The following is a 26,118-nucleotide window of genomic DNA, read 5'->3' as shown; positions in this document are numbered from 1 at the left end:
CTTTTTGTTTCTTTATTAAGTTAATTTAGAAATATGTTTGGAACATTTTATGTTTGTTAAATTCAAGTTTTGGTTTTTTAAAGGAACGACCAAGAGGCAGCAGCAGACATTGAGTTGAGCATTATGTTTGATCAATTTAGCCTTCTCAAACCAGCACGACTTGCCTAAAATAAACAGACATAAAACACTTCATGCATTTCACAGTATTAATTTAAACATTTAACCAAGATAAACGAGCGCTGTTAGGCGCATATCCAATCGTTTGTGCAGAGAATGGAAGCTAAAGCGCGCTGCAGGACATGGAGGCGCCAGCGCGATCACTTGCATTTTTTTTAAGAACAGCGGAAACTTAAAAATACGCCGTCATTTTTGCTCGTAAAGGTAAGAGTATACATCATTTGGAACTGCGAAGGGTCTGCTTGTATTTGTGTGCTCTCACAATATCAACAAAACCTTGTGCTTTTGTAAAATAAGGAAAACAAACAGGATGCGCTTTCGGTCCTCGTCATGTCATAATATTTTAAGAATAAAGTTAAAATTAAGATAATAAAATCATGTTATATAATATGAAAATTCCACACATAGGCCTACTCCTCCAAAAAATAAAAAAAGTATGTGGCATCCATCATTCTTTTGACTTTTTTTAAAACTCTGATTGATGATTCATGAGACTTTCGTTTGTATTAAGTTGTTCTGATTTTTTTCAACATGCATTCAAATATTCATGTTATTCCGTGCGGCAAATATTAAAGAAGAAAATATAATTGATTCATATGCAGCTTGAACTGAGGCGAATTCTCACTACAAATTAAAGAGCGTACACATTTTTTGCATTTGTCCTCATTTGTAAGTCGCTTTGGATAAAAGCGTCTGCTAAATGACTAAATAAAATAAAATAAAAATAAATAAATATGGGCCCGGGGCTAACTTGCTACGCCTCTGAATAAGACTGATGTACCCACGTTGTAACACAAATAAATGTAAGGTTTTTGCATTTTCCCCTTACTTTAAATGCATGCTTATGGCTCATTATTATTAATCGAAAAAAACAACAACAAAAAAAACATTTTTGACAACTTTGAACTTTTATTAACAAAATAAATAAGGATATGTTTTACTTGTGTTTAACACAAATAAATAGCCTATGGATTTCCCCTCAGGCTACCTTAAAACGTTCGTAGTTTGTGGTTTATCTTATTAATTAAAGCACATCAGCCATAAAATAGTACAATGGTAAATTCGCATTTATTAAACATCTACCTTGCATTGACAATGGATGGATATAGCCGTTGTAACCCAAATAAATAAGGTATTTTCCCTTATTTAAAACAGTGCTTAGTTTGTGGTTCATTGTTATTTTTTTAATGAAAACCCAGTAACAAAGACACTCACGTATAGGCTATTAAACGAATACATGAAAGTTTTTTTAACAAAAGTTGCGCTTTGGATCCGCCATCTAGTGTCAGTCTTCATGCATCACGTGACACCCAGCCCCCCCCCAGCTCAAAATACGTTCCCGCGGCTATGCCCCTGCTTCGCCCTCAAAAAGGATCTTACACATTTCTATCCATCAAACAGTCTGACAAATAACCAAGCATTTGTGTTTCTCTGAAAGTCTGTTTCTGTCCTATGGGCCACTAAATGCTTTGTAGTGTTTTTGTTGGTGCTGCTTTGTATTATCGGCCTTGAACCAGGTTTGTGTTGTTCTTTTGATTGTAAAAGTTGTGCTTTGGGGTATACAAGCTAAATCACTTACCGGAACATGTTCCAATAATTCATTTTAGAAATATACCTTTGTAAAAATGACTGCTGAAAAGGCCAAAATCATAAATGCAACCAGAAAAGAACAGTCATTACTGTTGAGTTAAAACAAATAGACATCTCAGTGTTTGTGTGTGTGCACGCAGAAGAGAGAATAAGGCTAGACCATGATCTCTCTGACACTGACCCCCTTTCCACAAGAGTCGCTCACCTCCATTGTCACAGCAATATGCTGAAAAATCCAATTATCCTTCCCAGACTGACTTTAGTTATTGAATATAGATGGAGCCTCTGAAGGTCAGGGTGTTCTCCTCATCACAGAAAGCACAGTGCCGTGTGCCTCCAAAAACACAAAGTACAACACAGATACTGCTGGAACTGAAAAGCATCTACCCGAAGGGTCACAGCCCCCTTGCAAAATGGGATTGAGATTTTTCTTGACAAACCTGTTTTACCTTCCTCCCAAACCGAGGACATCATTCAACATGGTCAGCAACCACATAGTGACATGCCAAGCCCCAGGTCAACCGAAGCAGCCTGTTTCCAGCGATCTTCTAGAAGGTCAGATGTCGGGCTGAATAATAGATCAAAGCTGACAATGCTGCAGACCTGCCGCTATTCCTTTCCACACTCTCGCATTGGACCACTGGGATTTGGCACTAACGGCTACGGCGTTTCAGGGGAACATGTCTGGGATTTGTTTAATCTGTTTTGAATGCTGATCTGAAGACAGGTTAGGTGTTGAATATGATGGTATTTGGCAGATGTGTGTTGTAGCATTTGCTATGGCTAGTCATCTCTAGCCTAGCCCTACCAGCCGTGAGTGTTTTTAACGCCATGGTTTTGTTCTACTTTGGCAACCTTTCTAACCTTGTAAGATTTTGAAGGTGGATCCTGAGACAGGCTGGTTTTTAGTAATGATGGCAGAAATCATTTTATGAAGAATACTGAATGTTTTTGTTCTCTTGCAGTGACCCTTAACTCTTCAGTTTTGAATGCTGATCCTTAAAGAATTTGGTGTTCGTAAATGGAATTTGGCAGATGTGTGTCATAACATTCACTGTAGCTAGTCATCTCTAGAGTGCTACCATAGACAAGTGATGTGGATCTTTTTACAGCCAATATTTTTACTTAATCTATTCATTCTCTTGGTGTCCACTATTTCATCTTGGTAGTTTGTTTTTTATAAGGATTTAAGACAAGTTTGTTTTTAGCAATGGTGGTATTCAGCAGACACGTGTTGTAGCATTTGCTCAGGCTTTTCATCTTATGAAGAATGCTTGTCCAGGAACATTTTTGTTCTCTTGCAGTGACCTTTCTCACTTTGTTCGGTTTTAAATGCTAATCTTTAGACAAACTGGATGTTAGCAGTGATGGTATTTAGCAGATAAGTGTTGTAGCATTTGCTGTGGCTAGTTATCTTGAGAGTACTAGTCCTATAGTGCCAGCAGTTCCACTTTTTACAAAGAATATTTTTCACTTAACATTTTCACTCAATTGCTGTGACATTTCTCACTTTAAGTTCTGAATGTTTGTCCTTTGACAGGGTTTGAGTTTGTAGCAGGCATGTGTCATACCACAAGCATGTCATCTTACTCTACCAAGAAAGCTTTTTACGTAACATTTTGTTCTCAAAATTTTGACCTTTCTCACTTTGTTGGGTTTTGAATCTGGACAAGTTGGTTGTGTCCCATAGCATTTGCTGCGGCTAGTTATCACTAGCATACCCAGATAGCACACGTGTTAAAGATCGCTTCATCTGGAAAGCGTCTGCTGTGTACAAACATCTGATAGATGTCTAAGATATCAGTTTTACATATATTCTAAATCATAAACATCTTAAAGACATTTTCTAAACGTCTATTTGACATCTAATAGGAAGCGTCCTAGACTTATTGCAGATGAGCAAACACTCTAAAAAATATATGTCTTGCAGATGTAAATGCACACTTCAAATAGACGTCTCCGTGATGTACGTGTGCTATCAGGGTTCTTACACAGCCAGAGTGGCACTTTGTTCAAAGAATATATTGTTCAATTAATGTTTTTGCTGTGTTAAATATCCTTTCCCATTTACATTTTCATTCAAGTTTATAAATGCTAAACGGAAGTTGGCTGTTAGCGGTGATAGTTTTTGGCAGATGCGTGTCTTAGCATGAAGAATGCTTTTCACTTAACATTTTTGGTTGTCATGCTGTGACCTTTCTCACTTTATTCAAAAACAATTAACCCCTCCGGGAAGACACTATTCCAGAAAGGCGAGAACATTTCACACAATTTTTTTCTTCTGTCGTGAACAACTGCTGTAAATTCACACATTTTTACAAAAGCTAACGTTTATCATGAGTAGAACATTCTGATTTCTACCTTTTCTGCAACACATAGCCTAGTAAATCAGCCAATACAGCAATTCTTTGTTTTCCACTGTACTCCAGCTGATGGAAATTGCATGAGCCGGAAGTAACATTTTTAGGAGAAAGAAATGTTATGATCTAGCACTAACCTGTGCAAGTCATCCATATTTCACCGCAAGCGCTCTTTGCTCTCCACCATCAGCAGATCTACGTATAATTAGAGCATTTCACAAATCAACTTGAAAACTGCAGTCCAGGTGCCTAGACTTTCTATCGTTTTCTCAGAATGTGATTAGTATTCTATAGAGAGGAAACTCAGTACGTTGCCTCCAGATTGGAGTTTTTTCCCACCAGTGAGACCCTCTCGAGCCAAATTGGAGACATTCTGTTGGGCTTTCATGTTCTTTAGGCTCCTGTGTGTTTGTGAGGGATGACTTTGACTGTCTAGCTTTACCATGTAATGGACTGTGTTTTTGGCCTGTGGGCCATTTTTGCTCCAGGAATACATAATGTGTTTAGATAACAGCTGTAGACCACATGCATCTCCAGAAGAAAGTTTCCCTGTAGGGGGGTTGGTGGCATACCTATTTGAATGCGTACTGGCAGCACGTTAGATGCTGGGCCGACTGCATTAACCACAGGCTTTACACACACTACATGTGTTTCTATATTTGGAATGAGAGTAGATGCATACAGTAAAAGATTGCTGCGGCGAGGACATGGCAGAAACATCTCAAGCTATGGCAGGGGATCTGCCAACTCTTGATTCTTATTTGCAACGTACATAAATGCTCACTGCAAATTCCTTCCTCTGAAGCTGTTTGTAATGCATGGATTTAAATGTGACACATGATTCACAAGCCCGCTGTTGTTTTTTTGTTTATTTATAAAGCGGATCATTTCGCTGTGCATAATGGCCAACATGTCACTTTAGCCATGACAGTGTACTGTAGAATGGCTTCAGCACTTAAATGACATTTAATAATTAAATAAATACATTTAATAAATACAAATCTGAAATTGAAAACATGTTTTACAAATAGTACTTTACATACACCTTTACATCACAGCTAATTGTTTTTCCTTGTTTGTTTAATTTTTTTTTTAGCAATAGTCCTGCGCACAAATATTACCTGGCTACTAGTCCCGTTTCGGGGGCCCTGTACCTTTCGGACACCAGCAGCAGGAAGGTGTTTAAAGTGAAATCTCTGAACACAGTGAAGGATGTAGCAAAGAACCTAGAGCTGGTGGCAGGCACAGGCGATCAGTGTCTTCCCTACGATGAGACGCGCTGCGGGGACGGAGGCAAGGCCGTGGAGGCCACACTTACCAACCCTAGAGGTAAGCCTCCATGTATCTGAATAACAGTGTCAACATATTTGAAACAGACAGTGATTTTGGCATTACTGGTTCAATTTTCCCATCATTCCCATTAGGCTATGAGCAAATTCCCTTAAATTAAAGATGCTGTAAGCAAATTCAGCTATTTTGCTTCAGCCACACATACTCTCTCCAAAAAGAGTTTCCTTTATATATTTGTACCGATACAAGCCCTAAGCGACTAAACTCAGAGCAAACCCCAAAACAATAGCATGAAATTGATAGCAGAATCTGCGGTTTGAATACACTTCTCAATTTTCCAGTATAGAGTACCCATTCTCCTAGTGTAGCATATGTATTGCTTTGAGGGGAATCATGGGGGGGCTACAATTAATGTTTCCTTCCATTTTCACCGACACAAAGCAATTATATAATGGCATTTCCATTTCCTAGTCTGTTAGGTTTTCCGTCATTTAAAAGTAAAGGAACATTTGTGACTGAAGCCGGGATTATCGATTATAAATGAAAGATGGTCACGTTTCCCTTTGTCATCCGCAGTGACGTTGAAATGAATCACATGCTCTAAAATCGCTTGAACAGAACCACATGCATCTCTCTTCCCCAGGATGCTCAATGCCTGGTTGTTGTTCCTCAGACATAAATAATGAATTTAGCACATGGATTTTTTATTAGACTTCTGGCTTCCTATTGAGCATGCTGATGCTGAGAGATATGCATTTCGTTCTGTCCTGACAATTATCACCATGTCATTCCAACTTTATTTATGGAATGAATATGTGCTTTGCATATATGCAGCTTCCTGTTGTTCCTGTTTTGTTTTGCGTTTTATTCTGTTTTTTTTTTTGGTAGTGAATCTGAAATTTGCACAGGTCACATTTCACATCAAAATCTAAAGGGATTAATTACTGTAATATAGTAAATTTTAATGTACTACATATTTTTTAAAAATTAGACTTTTTTTTATTATGGTATTGAGAATTGTATTGTAAATATAAAAATGAAAAAAGTATGTTATGTTACAAAAATAGGTTTAATTTTCTATAGTTAACTATATTTCTTAAATTTAATTACATTTATTTTATTTTATTTTGTGAAATATGAATCTCATTGACAGCTATGTAATTCACCTAATTGTTGATTATGTAAGATAATTTTTTAGAGTCAGTCCTCCTAGCAGAGATCCATTCCTTTTTTCTGTCTCTTGTCTCCAGGCATTACTGTGGATAAGTATGGCGTGATCTTCTTTGTAGACGGCACCATGATCCGCCGCATCGATCAGAACGGTATCATATCCACCCTGCTGGGCTTCAACGACTTGACTTCGGCACGACCCCTGAGCTGTGACTCAGTGATGGACATTGTTTCAGGTCATTGTAGTGGCGATAGAAACTAAAGAGTTCAAGGTGGGCGGAGCTTAGCGAAAGGTCAATTCTGCATCCTGAATTTGATTGGAATTTGAATGGTGCGCAACCCTGTTATCTACAGCAACGGCTGCTCCAAAACACCATGTCTTCCAACTTAAGTGAGCGATTATTTTCCTTTTTTATGACATGAATCAGAATTGATAAGAAACATCGGAGTAAGGACTGTATTTTGAAAAGGCTGTTTAAGAAGGCTGCTTTCGGACAAGGTCAAGCCTGCGTGTTCTCATTACGCGTGCTTGAGCGTATGTTGAAGGATTTAACGGCAGCTGTTCTAGTGTTGGATTTACGAGGGTGTGAGCCGTTTATTCTCTCTCTCTCTCTGTTAGTGTGAAAGTGTGAGTAGACAGAGATATAGAGATGCTACATCCTGTCTATCACTCTCAGAGGTATCAAATCCCAGCCCTCCCCACACACACACACACACAAATACACAGGCGTTGAATATTTAATCAAAGAAAATGGATTTGATAAAGAAAGAATTACCCTGATAGCACAAAAACACCAAGACATCTGTTCGTCGAGTGCATTTTCATCTGGAAAATTTATTTCTTTTTTTTCATGCAATATGTTGCAAAAAGCCAAGGATTCAAGAATCAACATTCTTTCTGGTCCTGGAATAACATTTCTAGGGATGAGTCATCCGCTAATCATATCCTTAATGCTAAACCTACCCTAGAAATTGGATGGAAGTGATTGGTGGGTTAGAATGGTTGAATCCCTAACCCCCTGACAAGATTACTGTACTCTTGCAAAATTGAACATGCAGCATTATGATGTCATATTTCATTATTATAGAATAATTGTGTTCTGAATTCTGAAATGTAAAATACTTTACTTATTGTTGCATTATGCATGCTCATATGTTCTTGTTTCACAAATGCAGCTTTTAAGAAATATTAAGCACTATACTGTGTATTCTGTAGCCATCCACTCATGCAGAAATATTACCCGTAACTCCTCACCCAGAGTTTTCCAGGTATTTTGAATTGTCAAGTGGTATCAAGAAGTATTAAGTATTAATGCTAAATTATAGTTTATAATTTGATATTAAGTGACTAAGTCTGTCAAATGAAGTTTGTAGCCTTTTTTTATCTGTTTGCTTGACTCTCTGATGAAAATGTCAGCATAATGTATATATATATTTTTTTTTGTCTCTTCAATTATAAACAGTGACATTTAGGAATATACATTGAACAAAATTATAAACACTTTTGTTTTTACCCCCATTTTTCATGAGCTGAACTCAAAGATCTAAGACTTTTTTTATGTACACAAAAGGCCTATTTCTCTCAGATATTGTTCACAAATCTGTCTAAATCTGTGTTAGTGAGCACTTCTCCTTTGCCGAGATAATCCATCCACCTCACAGGTGTGGCAAATCAAGATGCTGATTAGACAGCATGATTTATTGCACAGGTGTGCCTTAGACTGGCCACAATAAAACGCCACTCTAAAATGTGCAGTTTTATGACACAGCACAATGCCACAGATGTCGCAAGTTTTGAGGGAGCAATTGGCATGCTTGGCATGCTGACTGCAGGAATGTCCACCAGAACTGTTGCCCGTGAATTGAATGTTCATTTCTCTACCATAAACCGTCTCCAAAGGCGTTTCAGAGAATTTGGCAGTACATCCAACTTGTGGCCAGCCTAAGGCACACCTGTGCAATAATCATGCTGTCTAATCAGCATCTTGATATGCCACACCTGTGAGGTGGATGGATTATCTCGGCAAAGGAGAAGTGCTCACTAACACAGATTTAGACAGATTTGTGAACAATATTTGAGAGAAATAGGCCTTTTGTGTACATAGAAAAGTCTTAGATCTTTGAGTTCAGCTCATGAAAAATGGGGGCAAAAACAAAAGTGTTGCATTTATAATTTTGTTCAGTATATTATGAGAAAGTCAGCAAACTTTGAAGGCAGATTTTAATGTACTACATTAGTCATGCTATTTACATAGTTTTTCTCACTTCTCCATTAAAACCAACATGTCCCAGTCGACGGCTCCAGACTAGTTTGCAATTTATATAATACTTTTAATATTAAGCTCAGCTTGGTAGTTTTCGTCTATTCTCAGAATGCATTAAAAGCATCTTTTAATCAGCCAGCCTTGTTAGCATGCCAAGAACACTATTGAAATAAGACACTTCATATTCGGCCCGTAAGAGAGTGATTACGTTCCCCTAGTGAAGAGCGGGTCTGTGCAAATTCACCATATTCAATCATTTCTATGTTAAAAGCCTGCTGCATTATTTTCAGAACAATAAGTCATAATTTAGGCAGCCAAGCAGGAGGCAGCGGGTCTTATTTGATATGTGTGCCACGTTTTGTTTCGAAGGTCCTGTTCCCCTGCTGCAATCGCTTTTTGAATTATGAAATTATGAAATTAATAAGCCAAAGCTAGAAAGACATCCATGTGGAGGGGTGACCGATACGGTGCAAGTATTTTGTTTTGGGAGTCCATGTGATTATTCTCACCGCTGTGCTTTAATCTGATCATTTGACTCGCTTTTTCTCTCCCGCTTCTCTTTCTTATCACCATATCAACTTCCTCTTAACTTTCGTGTTTATCATATAAATCATCCTCAATTCAAGAACTGTTTGTCTTCTGCAGCAATTGTGACCTATTCGAACCTTCTCTGTGTGTGTGTGTGTGTGTGTGTGTGTGTGTTTGTGTCTGTGTCTGTGTCTGTGTCTGTGTCTGTGTCTGTGTCTGTGTCTGTGTGTGTGTGTGTGTGTGTGTGTGTGTGTGTGTATGTTGTCATACTTGCTTTTCCATTAGTAATGTAGTTTCTGGCATTTTGGTTTTCACTTTCTCTGTAGAAAAGAAAATGCAACACTCACTCTACAAACAGAAATGTAACTTTATTTCTTTAAAATAAAAGTTTCTGCCAACATCAAACATCAAGTGTTTCTCGAGCAAATGGTGCATTCCAAATAACCTTTACAATAGGCAACAGATCCATGCCTCTATCAGATGGAGTAGTTAAAAAAAACACTCAAAAAATACATAAATCATAGTTTTAAATATATCAATATTTAATAAAAAAAGGGGGGAATAACGTTTTGAAATTAAACAAATTTGCTCACTCACTCAAAAAAACACTCATCAATATTATTAAAACATGCCATGATGAGTACTTAATCAAGAAATACATTATGCCATGTTTTATTGATATGATTAAAAATAAAAAAATGTGCCATTTAAGAGGACATCGAGAGGATGATTTTAGCAATGTATTATAAGCAATATATAATTGTCAAATATTTTTGAATTTAAAATTGTGATCTTTGTTTTATTCAGTCTTTTGTGTATGCCAAACAAATATTGAGTTTTTTAATTCAATATTTTTGCAGTTAAAATTGTTTTATCTTGATTTATGTGATTTATTTAAGTGTGATTTAAGTTTTTTTAAGTTACTCCCTGCTTATTGTAAAGGTTCTTTAAAATTTTTCTGTTTGCCTGTGAAACTCTTGACTGATGTCTGATGAAGACCTTGAAGTTGGCAGAAACATCATTGTTTATTTATGTTTATGTTTGAACATTTTTCTAGAGTTGGGATTTAGAATTTTTTTTTTTTTAAGTTGATTTGAGTTGAGCCTTCTCTACAGCTGGTTGAGCACCTGCTTTTCACTTTTGGTTTTCACTTTTTTCCTGTGACAAATATATTTTCAAACCTAACAAATAAAATATATTCTTAATGTTGCTTTATAACAGTGTATTTTCCCCTGTCTCCTATAGGTGCGTCTAGAGTGGCCCACTGATCTGGCGGTGAGCCCCATGGACAATTCGCTTTATGTTCTGGACAACAATGTAGTCCTGCAGATCTCAGAGAACCATCAAGTGAGGATAGTAGCGGGAAGGCCAATGCACTGCCAGGTGCCCGGCCTGGATCACTTCCTCGTCAGCAAAATCGCCATCCACGCCACCTTGGAATCCGCCAACGCTCTCGCCGTCTCCCACAACGGCTTGCTTTACATCTCTGAGTCGGACGAGAAGAAGATCAACCGTGTCCGACAGGTCTCAACAAATGGAGAGATCTCTCTGGTCGCTGGCGCCCCCAGTGGCTGCGACTGCAAGAACGACGCTAACTGCGACTGCTACTCGGGCGACGACGGCTACGCCAAAGACGCCAAGCTAAACGCGCCCTCCTCATTAGCGGTTTCACCTGATGGAGAACTCTTCATCGCTGACCTGGGAAACATACGCATCCGATATGTCAGGAGGAACAAAGCATTCCTCAACCCTCTCAACATGTTTGAGGTTCCCTCGCCAATTGATGACGAGCTCTATCTGTTTAACGTGAACGGGAGTCACATCTACACTCAGAGTCTGACCACTGGAGACTACCTGTACAACTTGACCTACTCTGGTGAAGGTGACCTGAGCAGCATCACGGATAAGAATAAGAACAAAGTGACCATTCGTAGAGACACAACGGGATTGCCGCTCTGGCTGATGGGTCCCGATGGCCAGACGTTCTGGTTCACTATTGGAACTAATAATGCGCTGAAGAGTGTTGCTGCGCAGGGTCAAGAGATTGCCATGATGACTTATCATGGAAGCTCAGGTCTGCTGGCCACAAAAAGCAATGAAGACGGATGGTCTACCTTCTATGAGTGAGTATGCTTTCTACTTTCTGTTTACTGTTTTCTATACTAAAGGCTAAAAACCTTTCCATGGCGCATCAAGTGTAGAATCTAGCAAGATAGTTCTGGCAGGGCACGTTAGTCAAGCTTGCATCAGCTGACTCTCAGCTGATCCCCATCAACCTATGGGAATACGACACCTATCTAAGTATTCATATATAAGGTCCCTCAGTATTATCAGCAGTTTTCACATTGATCAATAGCTAATTACCCTCCTCCATCCCCAGCTCCTCCTCTGTCAGTCAGGATTCAGCCTTCTGATTCTCCTTTGAATCAGACTAATTCTAAAATGTGTACATAACATTATTGAACTTTAACGATATCTGCAATACATTTATGTTGGTTCTGTTCTGTTTACCCTGGGGAGGGGTATCGCTGCTCTCCCTGCTCTCATCCATGCTAGGCTGCATGGATGCGCAGGGAGTTCTTGCCCAGAACAGAGCCATACTGCCAATCCACACTGTAATTTATTTATTTTTTGCACGAGATTTAACTCGTGCAAAATGTAACATTTGTGTGAAGCATTTATAATGTTAATTTTTAATATTAATAATAAGGTTTGTATATACACAAATAAAATGTATGCATTTACAGTATATATTTGTATATGATGTAGTTACATAATCCTAAAGATAATTTATTTACATTATTATATATTATTAGAATGTATATATTATTATATAGAAGTATATATAATGTATTGTTTATATTTAACATTATTATTTTGTTGTTTAAACTTGTAATGTAATTACAATACATATAATACACAAATAAAATGTATACATTTAAAATCAAACATTTATATGATGTAAATGTTGATAAGCTTATATAATCTTACAATTGATTTGTTATATTATTAAAATGATATATCAATCATTATTTTTAATTATGTATTTGACTTAAAATTGTTATATTAGAGAACATACCCTATATAATATAATTATTATATTATATGTATTATATTATATTATTTAACAGTCATATTTAGATTTTTTTTAATTATACATGTGTACATTTATGTACATATGTACATATATATATATATATATATATATATATATATATATATATGTGTGTGTGTGTGTGTGTGTGTGTATGTGTGTGTGTGTAAATGTTGATAAGCTTATATAATCTTACAATTGATTTGTTATATTATTAAAATGATATATCAATCATTATTTTTAATTATGTATTTGACTTAAAATTGTTATATTAGAGAACATACCCTATATAATATAATTATTATATTATATGTATTATATTATATTATTTAACAGTCATATTTAGATTTTTTTTAATTATACATGTGTACATTTATGTACATATGTACATATATATATATATATATATATATATATGTGTGTGTGTGTGTGTGTGTGTGTGTGTGTGTATGTGTGTGAATGTTGATAATATTACATAATCTTAAATAATAATATTTATATTAATATTGTTGTTTTGATATATAATTGTTTTATTTGACTTTAATATTTAATATATATATATTTTTTTTTTATTAAAATTATATGTATAAGTAAAATGCTTTTCAGTGCCCACAATATCACAATCTTTTTATACTTATTTAAGCTATATCTGAAAAAGACAAATCAGTTTTTGGCTGCATATAGAGTTTTACATTCATCACTATGTACTTTACAGTGCTGCTTCACTCGACTATTGGAAGCTAAATTTACTCTTGCTCAGCGTACATTGCAAAGGTCTTGGTTGGCTGTGGGTCATGTTACTGTAGATACAGTCAAGAGTTCACGAGGTCTCTGTGGTTTATTGGACTTCAGTCATCTGCTGTAAGGTAATTGGTTTCAAGAGTATCTCAGACAGAGTTGTTTTTAGAGTTCCTGCTTCCGTAGTTCAGGCGCTCATTTTCTTTTCACATTTACAGAATCTAACCTTTAATATTTATTTTGATTATATGAATAAAAATACAAAAAAGTTAAATATTTATGTTATGTATGCCTGAATATAAATTGGTCGGTGTCAGCCATTGTTCAGTTCCATTTGTGTTTTTACCCATGGTGTGTGTATAAGGCTGAATTCTGGTTTTCAGTCAGTTATAATTGGTTCTGCATGTAACTCTAGGTAGTCAGTGGTGGCACAGGCCCGCCCGCTAATTCCCACTAGCTTATGTAAGACAACAGCTACAGTATTTGTGTAAGTTTTCTATTTTATTCCAATTACAAATGAAAATTTTAGTTTTGCCTGTAGTCCCACCCAAACAGTAAATCCATCCTACACCCCTGTAACTGATTCCAGATTAACTCAAATGTAAACCTTTTTCTAGAGAAAATTATTTTGTCCCTCAGTCTGTATAACAGAAGAGAAAATGTGTTTGTGTTAATGCTTCTGTAGCATATTCATTAGCATATTACTTTCATGTGACCTTGACTGTAGACAAAACTAATTTAAAACTACTTCACACACATTTATTGTGTGTACTGTTTATTTTAATGTGCAAATCCTGCATATTTGATAAGGCAGAGTAAATGGTTGTAGATAACCAACTGTAAGTGGCATTGCCTCAAGGGTTCAAGAAAGTTCAGTTTTTCCTCCTTTGTTTCAGTCCCATGCTGTCATATCATTTATTTAATCCCCCTTTGATAATGAGCAAATGGCAGGCAAAGTACATTTACTCGATAATTGCAATTAGTGAGAGAGAAAAAAACAATAATTAACATCAGGAATAGTTGCTCTGTTGTTGTTTTTTCCTTCCTTAGCAATTAGATCTGTCCATTCCCTCAGGCAACATGAGGTCGTCTTTTGTGATAAAGAAAGCTTGATTGTTGTTTTTTCCTTATTTTTATTATTATTTATTGTTTTTCTTTTTCTTTTTTTTAAGTTGTAATTAGATATTTTATTTTCTGTTATCCTGCACTAGAACAGAGCAGCCTAAACAATTTATTTGCACACTGCAAAGTATGGCATGCGCGGTTTATCATCTCTGCCACCTGAATTCATTAAGTCCCTGTGAAGCGTGTTCTTCTGCGGACGTTACAACGAGCAGGACTCGTGCATAAACTATACGACGAGTAGCACAAGCATTACAAAGACATCTGCTACGATGTCCAACTATTCAGCTCTGGAGGAAACATGTTATTGTGTATACTGAGAGAATGTTCTGTGAAACAAGTTCCATTTTTAAATATATTGAATTCATATTTCTATGAGTTTCAATTCAATTTTTTTAATTCTGGAACATGTGCATTTTTCCACTCAATTAAACAGAATTTGCAGTTATACATGTCAGAGCTACCTTAAAGGATTTGTTCACCTTACGTTCTGTCTATTTTTTTCACCCTCAAAAACCTGCATGATTGTCCTATATAGAACACAAAAGGAGAAATATTGAAAAATGCACTGGTTGCTCTTTTCCATCAATTTCAGTGAATAGACAATGAGGCCTTTAGGAATATTTTTAAATAGCTTTATTATAATCAATGAACTTTCACCAAAAATGCCATTCTTAGTTTAATAATTTTATATATAAATGTAAAATTATTATTATTACATATTACTCCATATCAAAAGTGACAGTAATGTTGTATGTATAATGTTAAAAAAGAGATTTCTATTTCAAATAAATGCTGCTAATTTGAACTTTAATCATTAAAGAATCCTGAAAAATTGTATCGTGGTTTACACAAAAATATTAAACAGCACAACTGTTTTCAACATTGATAATAATAGGAAATGTTTTTTGATGACCAAATCAGCATATTAGAATGATTCCGAAAGATCGTGTGACACTGAAGACTTGAGTAATGATACTGAAAATTCAGCTTTGCATCACAGAAATAAATTACATTTTAAAATATATTAGAAAATAGAAAACATTATTTTCATTTGGAACCATATTTCACAATATTACTGTTTTTACTGTATAATTGATCAAATACATGCAGCATAAGAGACTTCTTTCAAAAAACATAAAATATTAGTACAGTAGAAATCTCTTAGTAGTACATCTCGACTAATACTCCAATCCCAGGGTGCTTTGAGGCGGTCAGTTTGCAATGACTACAATAGGCTGCTGCTCTAAATGGAGATGTTTGGTCACCAAGATGAATCAGTCTGCACTTACTCCACACTCGGCCTGCTGAGAGAGTGCTCACGTGGAGGCTGGCTAGTAAAAAACATAGGGAGGAAAGGAACAAAGTAGAAGAAGAAAACAGGATCATCTAGTTCGCTTGCCAAAGAACAGAACAAAACCGTTGTGGGTCGACTGCAGTCATTCACTCCTCTATTTAGTTGCCAGCCTCCAACCTCCTTTCTTTGCGTCATGTAAAAAAGGAAAAGCAAAAATGATACGATGAGAAGAGTTTTGGATGGGGAATAAAGAGGCTGCTAAGAAACATACTGTATTACCAAGCTTTTGGCTTTCACCTCTTTATTACTTCTACAAATGAGATGGAGGAGACACATTTTGTTCTCTATATACAGTGATTTTTCTTTAGCGTGTAGAGCCTGTGAAAGTTGGGACGTGGTTTAGATGGTCCAAGCACCTTTGTGGTAAAAAGGAAATCTTAGATTTGAATCCCAAGGATATTGTATGAAAGTCATAGAAAATAAAAATATCTCCAGCAAATCAAATTTGTTTGTACAATATTAGCGTTGAAGATCTTAGTGTTTCTTGGTTTCACTTGCTGGTGTCACTTTTAGTTGGATGAGCGATCTGTCTGCAAGAGTACTACTCAGTTCTTTCTCCCTGTGAAATTGTCATATTGCATTATATTTTCAGATTACCAATGACCAATGAATTTGACGCTGTACAGCTGCGTTGAAGCTCAAACTAGCCGTGTTCTTAAGGGATAGTTCATGCAAAAAAAGAAAGACATTTCTGTCATTTTCTCATCCTCAGGTCTTTCCAAACGTTGACTTTCTTTCTTCTGTGGAACACAAAAGAAGACTCTTGTAGAACAAATTGGGAGCCAAACAGTTCTTTCTCAAAATATCATCTTTTGTTTTTCACAGAAGAAAGAAAGTCATGAAGGTTTGGAACGTCAGAAGGGCTAGAAAATAATGATTTTCATTTAAGTCTAAGCACTCAACTTCACAAGCCACGAGGGCCACATTCAAATACAAGAAGCCTGTTGGGAAAATTGAGCCTTTAGAAGAAGTTCTTACAAATAAGGTCAGTTTTGTTTCAAAAATTGAAGTTGAAGTGTTATTTTTGTGCTTCTTGTGTAAGCATACCGAAGTAGAAAAATAATGATGTCTGCCACAGTGGTAAAAAGTTCCAAAAATCAAGAAAGGACATTATACCTCTCTCCATTATCATCCAAAATATTTGGTTTTGTGACACAGTTGCATTTTTTCATTGGCCGTTCTCTTGCTTGTACAACTCACTTTGACTATCCAGACCTGCATTTGATTGAAATCCACACTTGGTCTCATTAAAGACTAATCGAGCCATCTTTTTTTTCACACTCTGTTCTCTCCATCTCCACAGGTATGACAGCTATGGGCGACTGACAAACGTGACCTACCCCACGGGCAGGGTGAGCAGTTACCGCACTGATTCGGACAGTACTGTGTGGGTGCAAACAGAGGGCTCCAACAAAGAGGACATCATGGTCACCACCAACCTCTCGGCCTCAGGAACCTTCTACACACTCATGCAGGGTAAGAACATCTGCAAAGTCCTTATTGAACACATCCTAGGGGACAACACTTAGCCTAGACATTATAAATGCAGTACATTTAAAGGGTTAGTTCACAAAATGAAATTTTGCCATCATTTATGTCATTCCAAACCTTTATGATGTGACCACCCATGGTAAGCTCCAAAAATGAGAAAAATCATAATGAGAGTAGTTAATATGACTTGTACTTTATATGTCAAGGCAACTGAATCCATTCAGTGACCGCTAACTGAAGAACTGCTGCAAATTAATCATTAAAGGTGGGGTAAGCGATTTTTCAAAAACGCTTTAGAAAACTGATTCGGGCCGACTAGCAAAACAAACTTGTAGCCAATCAGCAGTAAGGGGCGTGTCTACTCATGATGTTGAGGAGAGAGCGTTCAGTGCACAGGACGGACATTAGCCGAGCCGAGCGACAGAAAGATAGAGATGGTGGATAAAAAACAAAAGAGGAAAATGTCTGCGGAGCAAAAGAAGGCTTAAGGCAATAAGGCAAGAAGTAGGACTCGTGTAAATATCGGATCAGCTTTCCAGCGCTGGAGAGAACTCAAGGAGCGGAAGGCCTGCGATCGGACGCCGAGGTTGCTTTGTTTCTTTTCGATAGTTGAGTAACACCGTGTCTGCGCTGCAACAGCTAAAGTCTGTCTAATACACTGGACGCGACAAAGCGACCGTTGAAAATCATTTGAAATTTGTGTCAATACGTCATGAATAAAATGCAGTTTTCTGTCGGGGATTTGTTGTGTCGCATCCAGTGTAGACCATAGATATGTATATATATATCTATGGTGGACAGCATTACTGATTATAATGAGTTCTATAGTATTTTGTCGTGCCGCGCCACTCGCGTCTGGTGTGGACATGGTGTAACATCGGTTTTGCTTTGTTTCACAGAACTAATCGTTGCCTGGGTTGCATACGTATGTGTGGGGCAGAGCTATCAAAATAGGGGCGAGACCCTTTTAGGGTAGGGGCGTGTATGTTTTGGTGATTTCAAATGTCAACATTGGCTACCAGAAATTGCTTACCCCACCTTTAAGTAAATGAATTGAACTCAAGAACTGGATTAAAGTATGAACTGTAGTTTTAAGCTTGTTCTTTTTAATTAATCATTTGTTCGTGTTCACAAATCAGACTGTATGATTTGTGCATGAGTCAAAGTAATCTGTTTCTCAAGCTCGCTTACACTGAATCGAATGATTCAGTCATAATTGTACATGAGTCAACAGCTTAGTAGAGGGGAAGATTATTAGTGAATAATGAATTAGTGAATAATGATTTTACTATTCAGCAAGGATCAATTCAATTCACTAAAATTACAGTAAAGACTGTAGTGTTATAAGTTATAATATGTAATGTTAGTAAAACTGTATTTGTGTGTGTTTTTTTTAAGTCTGCAAATAGAGATCCAGAAAGTTAAAAAAGTTAACGGAGAAAAGTTGGCAATAGAATTAAATTTAATCTGGCAAATGTCAGACATATTAGGAATTATTTAACCACTGAGGCTTCAAAGTTATATGTTAATGCTATGATTTTTTCACATATGAACTACTGCCTCACCAGTTGGACACAGACAGGTGTGACTACTTTACAACCAATAGAAAGACTGTATAAGCAGGCTTTGAAAAGATTGGATACAAGGTCTAATTTATATCATCACTGTAAAATCTTAACAAAATATGGTCTTTTAAACTGGGAAAATATGATAAAATTTGTAGATGTTTTACTTGTGTATAACATTATTGGGGGGGGGGGGGGCAGCGGCCCTTCCACATAATGAATTTATTACACAAAATTTTAATTCCTCTACTTGAGCCACTACTAAAGGGGACTGTATAATATCACATAGAAGAAGTGCTTTTGGCCAGTCAGCATTTTCCTATAGCAGCACATACCTGGAATACTATACCTATAGAACTAAGAAAGATTACATATTTTGCTTCTTTTTCTGAGTTGATAAAAGGGTGGTTGTTGGATAATCAAACATGTCTTCATAATTTGAAGTAGTGGTTTCTTGCTTGCTTCTGGTTTTTATATTTAAAGTATTTTGTGTTTGTGACTATGTTTGTTGGAATGTTTGTTCTTTCTTCTTATGTTTTATGTTCTTGTGGACTTTGGTTTTTACCATCAACCTGCCAGGGTCTGCATATGAATATTAGCCTGTATGGCACATTTACATGATGGACTTGAGTGCTCGTGTTAATTAATGTGCATTGTCTATTTTAAAATAAAGAATAAAAAATCTCTTTCAAATAAATGCAGCTTTTTAAACTTAAAAGCTGTAAAAAAAATAAATAAATAAATGTAAAAAAATTATATATATATATATATATATATTAGTGGTGTCAAAATTAGCGTGTTAATGCAGGCGATTCATTTTTTCAGTATTTTTATTAATTAAATTTTTTTTTTCAAACGAGTTCAAGCGAGCGCGGAAACGGTACGGTAGTAGGCTACTCGGCGCACGCTCTTCAATTGCACGCACAAAGGCGCCTAAATTTTTCGGGAAGTTGTGGCCTAATTGTTAGAAAGTCGGACTCGTAAACCCAAAGGTTGCGGGTTCGAGTCTCGTACCGGCAGGGATTGTAGGGGGGGGTCGATGCAGAGTGAAAATGGCTGTGCATTTATTTGTGTTTTAACTCGATGGGAGTGAAATGAAACTGTCAGAACGCTAAACTGTGTGTGTGTTGTCTGTCTCCCCTCTTCCCCCTCCTCCGCTCCGCTGCGCACCACGCCCACTTTTTTAGCATTTTTTAAAAACTGTGGTGAGAACTAACCAGTGCTGAAACGGAGGGTTTCATGACCCTTTAAGAACTCTGAAATGGATTTCAAAACTGTCCTGGAGTAGCCCAACACTGTCTCCCTCATCTAACACAACCAGTTCAACACGCGCTGCTTTTGCAGGTTCCGTGAAAACGTTTCAGCTTTTATTTTTATTTTTCACCCTGAAGAAGATATCACAGGTTCATCAAGTTTGTCGAAACTATCCATCATCGATCACTTTTAGTCAGCTTTGACAAAACTCTTCTCAGCTAGCACGTCTTTTCAGTGTGAAAGTAGCCTTGTCACCTGACCTGAATACAGCGCGCTGATTCGCTAAAATTAACTCGATGGTAGTGAAATGAAACTGTCAGAACACTAAGCTATGTGTGTGTTGTCTGTCTCCCCTCTTCCCCCTCCTCCGCTCCGCTCCGCACCACGCCCACTTTTTTAGCATTTTTTAAAAACTGTGGTGAGAACTAACCAGTGCTGAAACAGAGGGTTTCATGACCCTTTGGCTATATGTGGAGAATAATGCAAATTTTTTTAAAGTGGCATTTATCGGTTTTTGCAAATGAACTCTTCACACACATATATATATATATATATATATATATATACAGTGGGGCGTCTAGTGTTCCACCATGGTGAGTAAAAATATTAAATATAATGAATTATGCATAAATGGAATACAAATGCATAACAGCACCTAAAATAACCTATTAACCAGCTGCTGGGATGTCTGTTCATCAAAGAACAAAAGAAAAAAAGAGGAAATCAATCAATTTTATAGCTTTAAGGATCCATCTATATTTAATTTAGAATGTAGTGTTTGATAACTTTATTCAATTTCTGTATATTTCCTACTTGCTGAAGGGCACAGGTAGCTAAATATGACATTGGTTATAATGGGTTTATGTGAAGATTGTTTAAAGTTCACTTAAATTAGAAATAAATATTAAATTGATAGCTCTCAATTATACTGTAATGTTGAATGGCTATAGTCAATGGTTAAATATTAGGGGACATTTTTTTTATAGAGGCATCAGTAGTATTGGTGTCAGTGATACTGGCCTTCACTCATAAAAAAAAAAGATGCCATTAAACAAATATTAAAGATATACTGTATTTATGTTGTTTCTACATTAATTTGAAGATTAAATGTGAAATTATTGCAATATAAAAGCAATTTTAAAAAAGTGTAATGTTAGGTGGGATTAATCGCGATTAAGTTCAGAAAATCATGCGATTAATTAGTTAATTTTTTTTAATCGATTAAAAACTAATCTCTCTCTCTCTCTCTCTCTCTCTCTCTCTCTCTATCTATCTATATATATATATATATATATATATAACGGTTGTTGAAGATTCTTCCAAATATCATATTAAACAAAATATCACATTAAGAAAGTTGTACAAGTTTGGAAATGACATGAGGGTGAGTAAATAAAGGAAAGAAAGGAACAGGTTGCACAAAAGTAATTACTGCCTTTGTTCTCTTATACACTACAAACTTAGTAGCTGTAGATAAAGTAAAATAACTGTGAGGCAAAATTGATATGTTTGTGGGAAGCAAACAAGCCTCTTCTTCGTGAAATCAATAAAGGCACGAGTGTTTGTATTTTCTCTAAAATCGCAAGCCCGCCCACTCATGAAGACATGAAGTCCAGATTGATTTTCTGTCCACTACTTCTGTTTGTTCCAGCCTCCCCTTTTCACCAAGTTCCTGCTTTTCCTGTCCGTCTTAGAAAACCAAATCTTAATCACTTTAGCCCTCGAGACAGAGGGGTGTGGTAGGGGTCAGGGGCCGCCTTCCTAACTTGTGATTTTCCTTGCATACTTTGGCATTTCGATATCCTGGTTTTCACCTAACCAAGCGCTCCATTGATTCCCAATAAATAGCTTTGAACTCTCCTTGCCCTGCTCTATTTCCTCAGAAACTGTAAAGATTTTTGGCGCTCCTGTGAGCGTTTGATTTGAAGGGCTGTCCTCCTCCCCTGGGCTTCAGTTGGTTTACTGAAGACTGCGTCTGAGAGAAGAGGTAGAGGACGTAAAGTTCTGTTGGCGTTCTTATCCTAGATTTAACTAATGGTCACCTACACATGCGACCTTGTCTTGGACATCTGCTGGAGAGAGAGAAAGAGGGCGCCCTGCCAAACGCTTTGCTGCTAATTAATTCACTATTGTCTGCTTTGTAAACGGAAACCAGTTTGGCTCTAGCTCCAACACAGAGTTTCGCTCACGCAATCTGGATATACATTTCTTGGAGGTGGTGACCTTGTGCTGTTTATTGACTTTCCAAGGTTGTGTGAGTGTGTGTTCGATTTCCAGGTCATTCAGTCTGAGGTTTTTTTCAGCGCACCAATATTATTTACCTGAATAAGGTATAAAAACGATCTACATGCTGACCACGAGCTGTTTATGAATTTGACATTGATATGATCCAGTTCATGCTAAACTCAACTCACTCATCTACAAAAACAGTATAAAGAGGACAACATGGACAACTCATGGAAAAATACGGCTTTAAGAATGGAAGTCCCACCTTTCAATTAAAAACAGCCAGTGAGGGTTTTTGTTGAGTGATTTGTAAAAAAGGCGCTAAATTTATGATGCCATATTATTTCAGATTTTTATGGAAGCCTCTTTCTGCTTCAGACTAAAAAAATCTGAGTTTAAAATAGAAATAAAGTCTCATTGTGAGATAAATTTGTAGTTACAAAATATAAAGTAGCATTGCAAGATATGAAGCTGCAGCTACTAGAAACAAAGTAACAATTATAAGATGTAAACTATTTGTCATAATGGGACTTATATTTTGAAATATAAATTTGCAATTGCAAGATATAAAGTCACATTGCAAGATATAAAGTTGCAACCGCTAGAGACTTAGTCACAATTATGAGATATAGTCAAATTGTGACAAATTTGTTTATGAGAAATAGTCACATTTAGAGAAATAGAGAAATAAGTGAGATATACATTTGTAATTATGAAATATTAAGTCACATTGTGAAATACAAAAGTTGCAACTGAAACAAAGTTCCTAGATAGCACACGTATGTCTGCAAGATCTCAGTTCTTCATCTGAAAAGCATCTGATAGACATATTTAAGATGTCAATTTTACATACATTCTAAATCATAAACATCTTAAAGACATCTTCTAAACGTCTATTTGACATCTGATAGGAAATGTCATATTGACGTATTGCAGATGAGCAAACACTCTAAAAAATATGTCTAGTAGATGTAAATGCAGACATCAGATAGACGTCTTCATGATTTACGTGTGCTATCGGGGTTGCAATTACGAGATATAAAATCCTATTGTGACAAAATTGGGTTTACGAGAAGTATCACAATTGTCGCAATTACTTTTATATGTGTATTTTTATACTCTAACATATACACAGACTTGACAGATTTGACATGTAAGTTTAACAAACACTTGAAATGTTGTGTCATTCTTAATTAAGTAGATGTGCTGTAGGTGCAGGTAGAAATTAGCTGCCCAATGGCAATAGCAAGATGGCTGCCAAGTGAACTGTTTAGCTGTAAAATGACTGTTTTCTATCACAAACCAGTCAATCAAGCTTTCACTGTAGTTTATTTCAAAATGTTATTCAATTCATTTTTAACAAGTAATGAGAGTGTCCTAGCTTGTTTATATGGCTGCTGTCTGCACTGCTTTTGCTTAGTAATTAATTCCTTTTGACTGGTAATGAGAGTGTCATCAAAGCATTCACTGACATTTTCTCATTGGGTACGTCGTTCTTGTTAACTGTCTCTCTTTTGTTCCCTCCCATTCACTGTCTTCAGTCTTTATTTCTCTCAGGTTCACCCCCCTTTTTCTATATCTTCCTTGTCCCTTCAAAGCGCTTAGCCAGACCACCTGGGGACAGAGACAGACAGTTTCAGATTTAGTTGCATCTCAGTTGCCACAGGCAGGCGCCTTCAGCTATGATAGCTTTCTGCCTCTCTTTCGGTTTTCCGAGGGCAACTCAAAGACTAACTAGGCTTTGAATCATCCCTTTGTTTCAATGTCTGTCTGGTCTTGTTAAACAAATAAGAGTGGTGTCATAAATTTGGCTGCAATTTTGAGAGAAATACAGCATGCAACCAATAAAGGGTGGATAGTAGTCATAGTCTAAAATTCTGTCCGCATTTACTGATACTTACATTGAATAAGTAAGTAAATGATAACAAATGTTTCATTTATGTGAACTATTTTTTAACACAGAATGTTGGGTAATGATTCCACAATGTTTTTTGCAATATACATGAGACTAGTTTTTTGTCTTCAAATCGTAGATCAAGTCAAAAACAGTTACTACATTGGTCTGGATGGCTCCTTGCGTCTGGTATTGGCCAATGGCATGGAAGTGTCTCTTCACACGGAGCCTCACCTGCTGTCAGGAACAGTCAACCCAACCATAAGCAAGAGAAATGTCACTCTGCCCATTGATAATGGACTCAACCTGGTGGAATGGAGACAACGGAAAGAACAGGCACGAGGACAGGTCACAGTGTATGGACGCAGACTCAGGGTAAGAACATCATCAAGTTTTATTTTCACATTTAATAATACTACTATTAGAATTTTGTACTCTTACATGAATTTCAGAGTCTAATATTTCTAAAAAAGCTGGCAGTACTGTGCTGTTATTGGAAAAGGTGGTAAAATCAAAGAAGTTTTTTTTTAAATCAAGACCACATAGCCATTTTTGCTCAAGTGTTACTAGAGAGCATTTGGAAGTATTTTAGACACATTTAAGAAATAATTATGAGAGCTATGAGGCCCACTAGCAGCACATCCAAGGCCAAATTGTCAGAAATCAATGCAAAAGCTACTATTTATGCTGTTGATAAACTGTTTATTCATTTGGAAAATGCTTTTATCCCAAGCAATTTACAGAAAAATTAATTAATTAATAAATATATCTAATCTTGTAAGTTGTGTTTCTGATTATGATCTAATGTCACAAAATTCAGAAAGAATTCTATAGAAAACACCTTGAATCTGAAAAAAAAAACAGTGAAATTGAAATTTATGCAGTTATGTTGTCGGTGTACTTTGAAAGTACTGTGAAGTTTGATTGACTTTAAGTGGTTCATATTTTATATTGTTTTGTAATATTCATTTATGATTTTATGATTAAATAATAAATATCAGTAACAATAATCGACTAATAATTTGTTGAAATACTTTTAAAACTAAGATTAATTATTCATTATTCATATTGCCTAATCTTTGCATTTTGCATTTGTTTTTTATTTTTATTCATCAAATAGAAATTGTCATTGTGTTTTGTGACACTTACTGTACAACCTACCTGTCATCAGAACCTCACATAGTCAGGTAATTGTGCACAGACCCTAGCGTTACCTCATCGTTGTCATCTGCTCATCCTGAGTTCATTTTATACCTTGCAGTCACACCTCTACATAGCAGCTCATCTGAGCATCAAGGCCCCTGTACTTGGAGTAATTGCATCCTGATTATAATCTCTATTGCTTCTTCTCATCAGTCTCATAGTCAAACGCTGTACCTGTCTTTTAGACAGATCACTCTTAATATGGCTGCCCCATAGAGTCTGGCCAGGCCATATTGGTCAAGTAGCTGCCTCCCAAGGTCAGCGTGTGTGTGTGTCTGTGTCTCAGTGGTCTATCCATCATTGAGCAGCTCTCTGACCCTGAGGGCTGAGGTCAGGGTTGACTCTCTCATGATCTTTAAAACCCAAAGGGTTTCCTCAGACAGCACCTGATATCTTCATAATTCTTGTGCAACCAGTAATGAGACCACCTCACAGCTTTTGCAAGATGATATATGTGCATATATACACACTACCATTTAAAACTTTTGGGGTCAGTAATTATAATTTTTTTTAATCGTTTTGTCCTTTTTTTCAGCAAGGATGCATTAATTTGATCTAAAGTGATAATAAAGATTTATATTAAAATATTTTTATTTCAAATTGCAGTTATTTTGAACTTTCTATTCATCAAAGAATCCTGAAAAAAAATGTATCATGGTTTTCAAAAAAATAGAAGGGCTCCTTTTCCCGAGTTTAGCCCAGGGAGGGCTCCTGTCCCCGAGTGTAGCCCAGTGAGGGTCCCTGTCCCCAAGTGTAACCCAGTGAGGGCTCCAGTCCCCGAGTTTAGCCCAGAGA

At 36.5% G+C, this 26,118-nt stretch overlaps 1 protein-coding gene across 1 annotated transcript in view; it reads left to right on the top strand.

Annotated features, from left to right (window-relative positions):
* Positions 1–26,118, top strand: part of LOC107561733 (teneurin-4-like) — a 264,331-nt gene that overhangs the window by 212,693 nt on the left and 25,520 nt on the right. The window contains exons 21-25 of the mRNA XM_016246207.1: positions 5,224–5,456; positions 6,668–6,816; positions 10,625–11,502; positions 16,994–17,166; positions 24,260–24,495. Coding sequence (XP_016101693.1) covers positions 5,224–5,456; positions 6,668–6,816; positions 10,625–11,502; positions 16,994–17,166; positions 24,260–24,495 — 1,669 coding nt within the window. The remainder of the gene's footprint in view (positions 1–5,223; positions 5,457–6,667; positions 6,817–10,624; positions 11,503–16,993; positions 17,167–24,259; positions 24,496–26,118) is intronic.

The sequence above is a fragment of the Sinocyclocheilus grahami genome, unplaced genomic scaffold (assembly GCF_001515645.1).
Source record: "Sinocyclocheilus grahami isolate Dianchi unplaced genomic scaffold, SAMN03320097.WGS_v1.1 scaffold790.1, whole genome shotgun sequence".
Lineage (NCBI taxonomy): Eukaryota > Metazoa > Chordata > Actinopteri > Cypriniformes > Cyprinidae > Sinocyclocheilus > Sinocyclocheilus grahami.
Note: the sequence above shows the minus strand (reverse complement) of the source record. Positions and strands in the feature narration are given on the sequence as shown.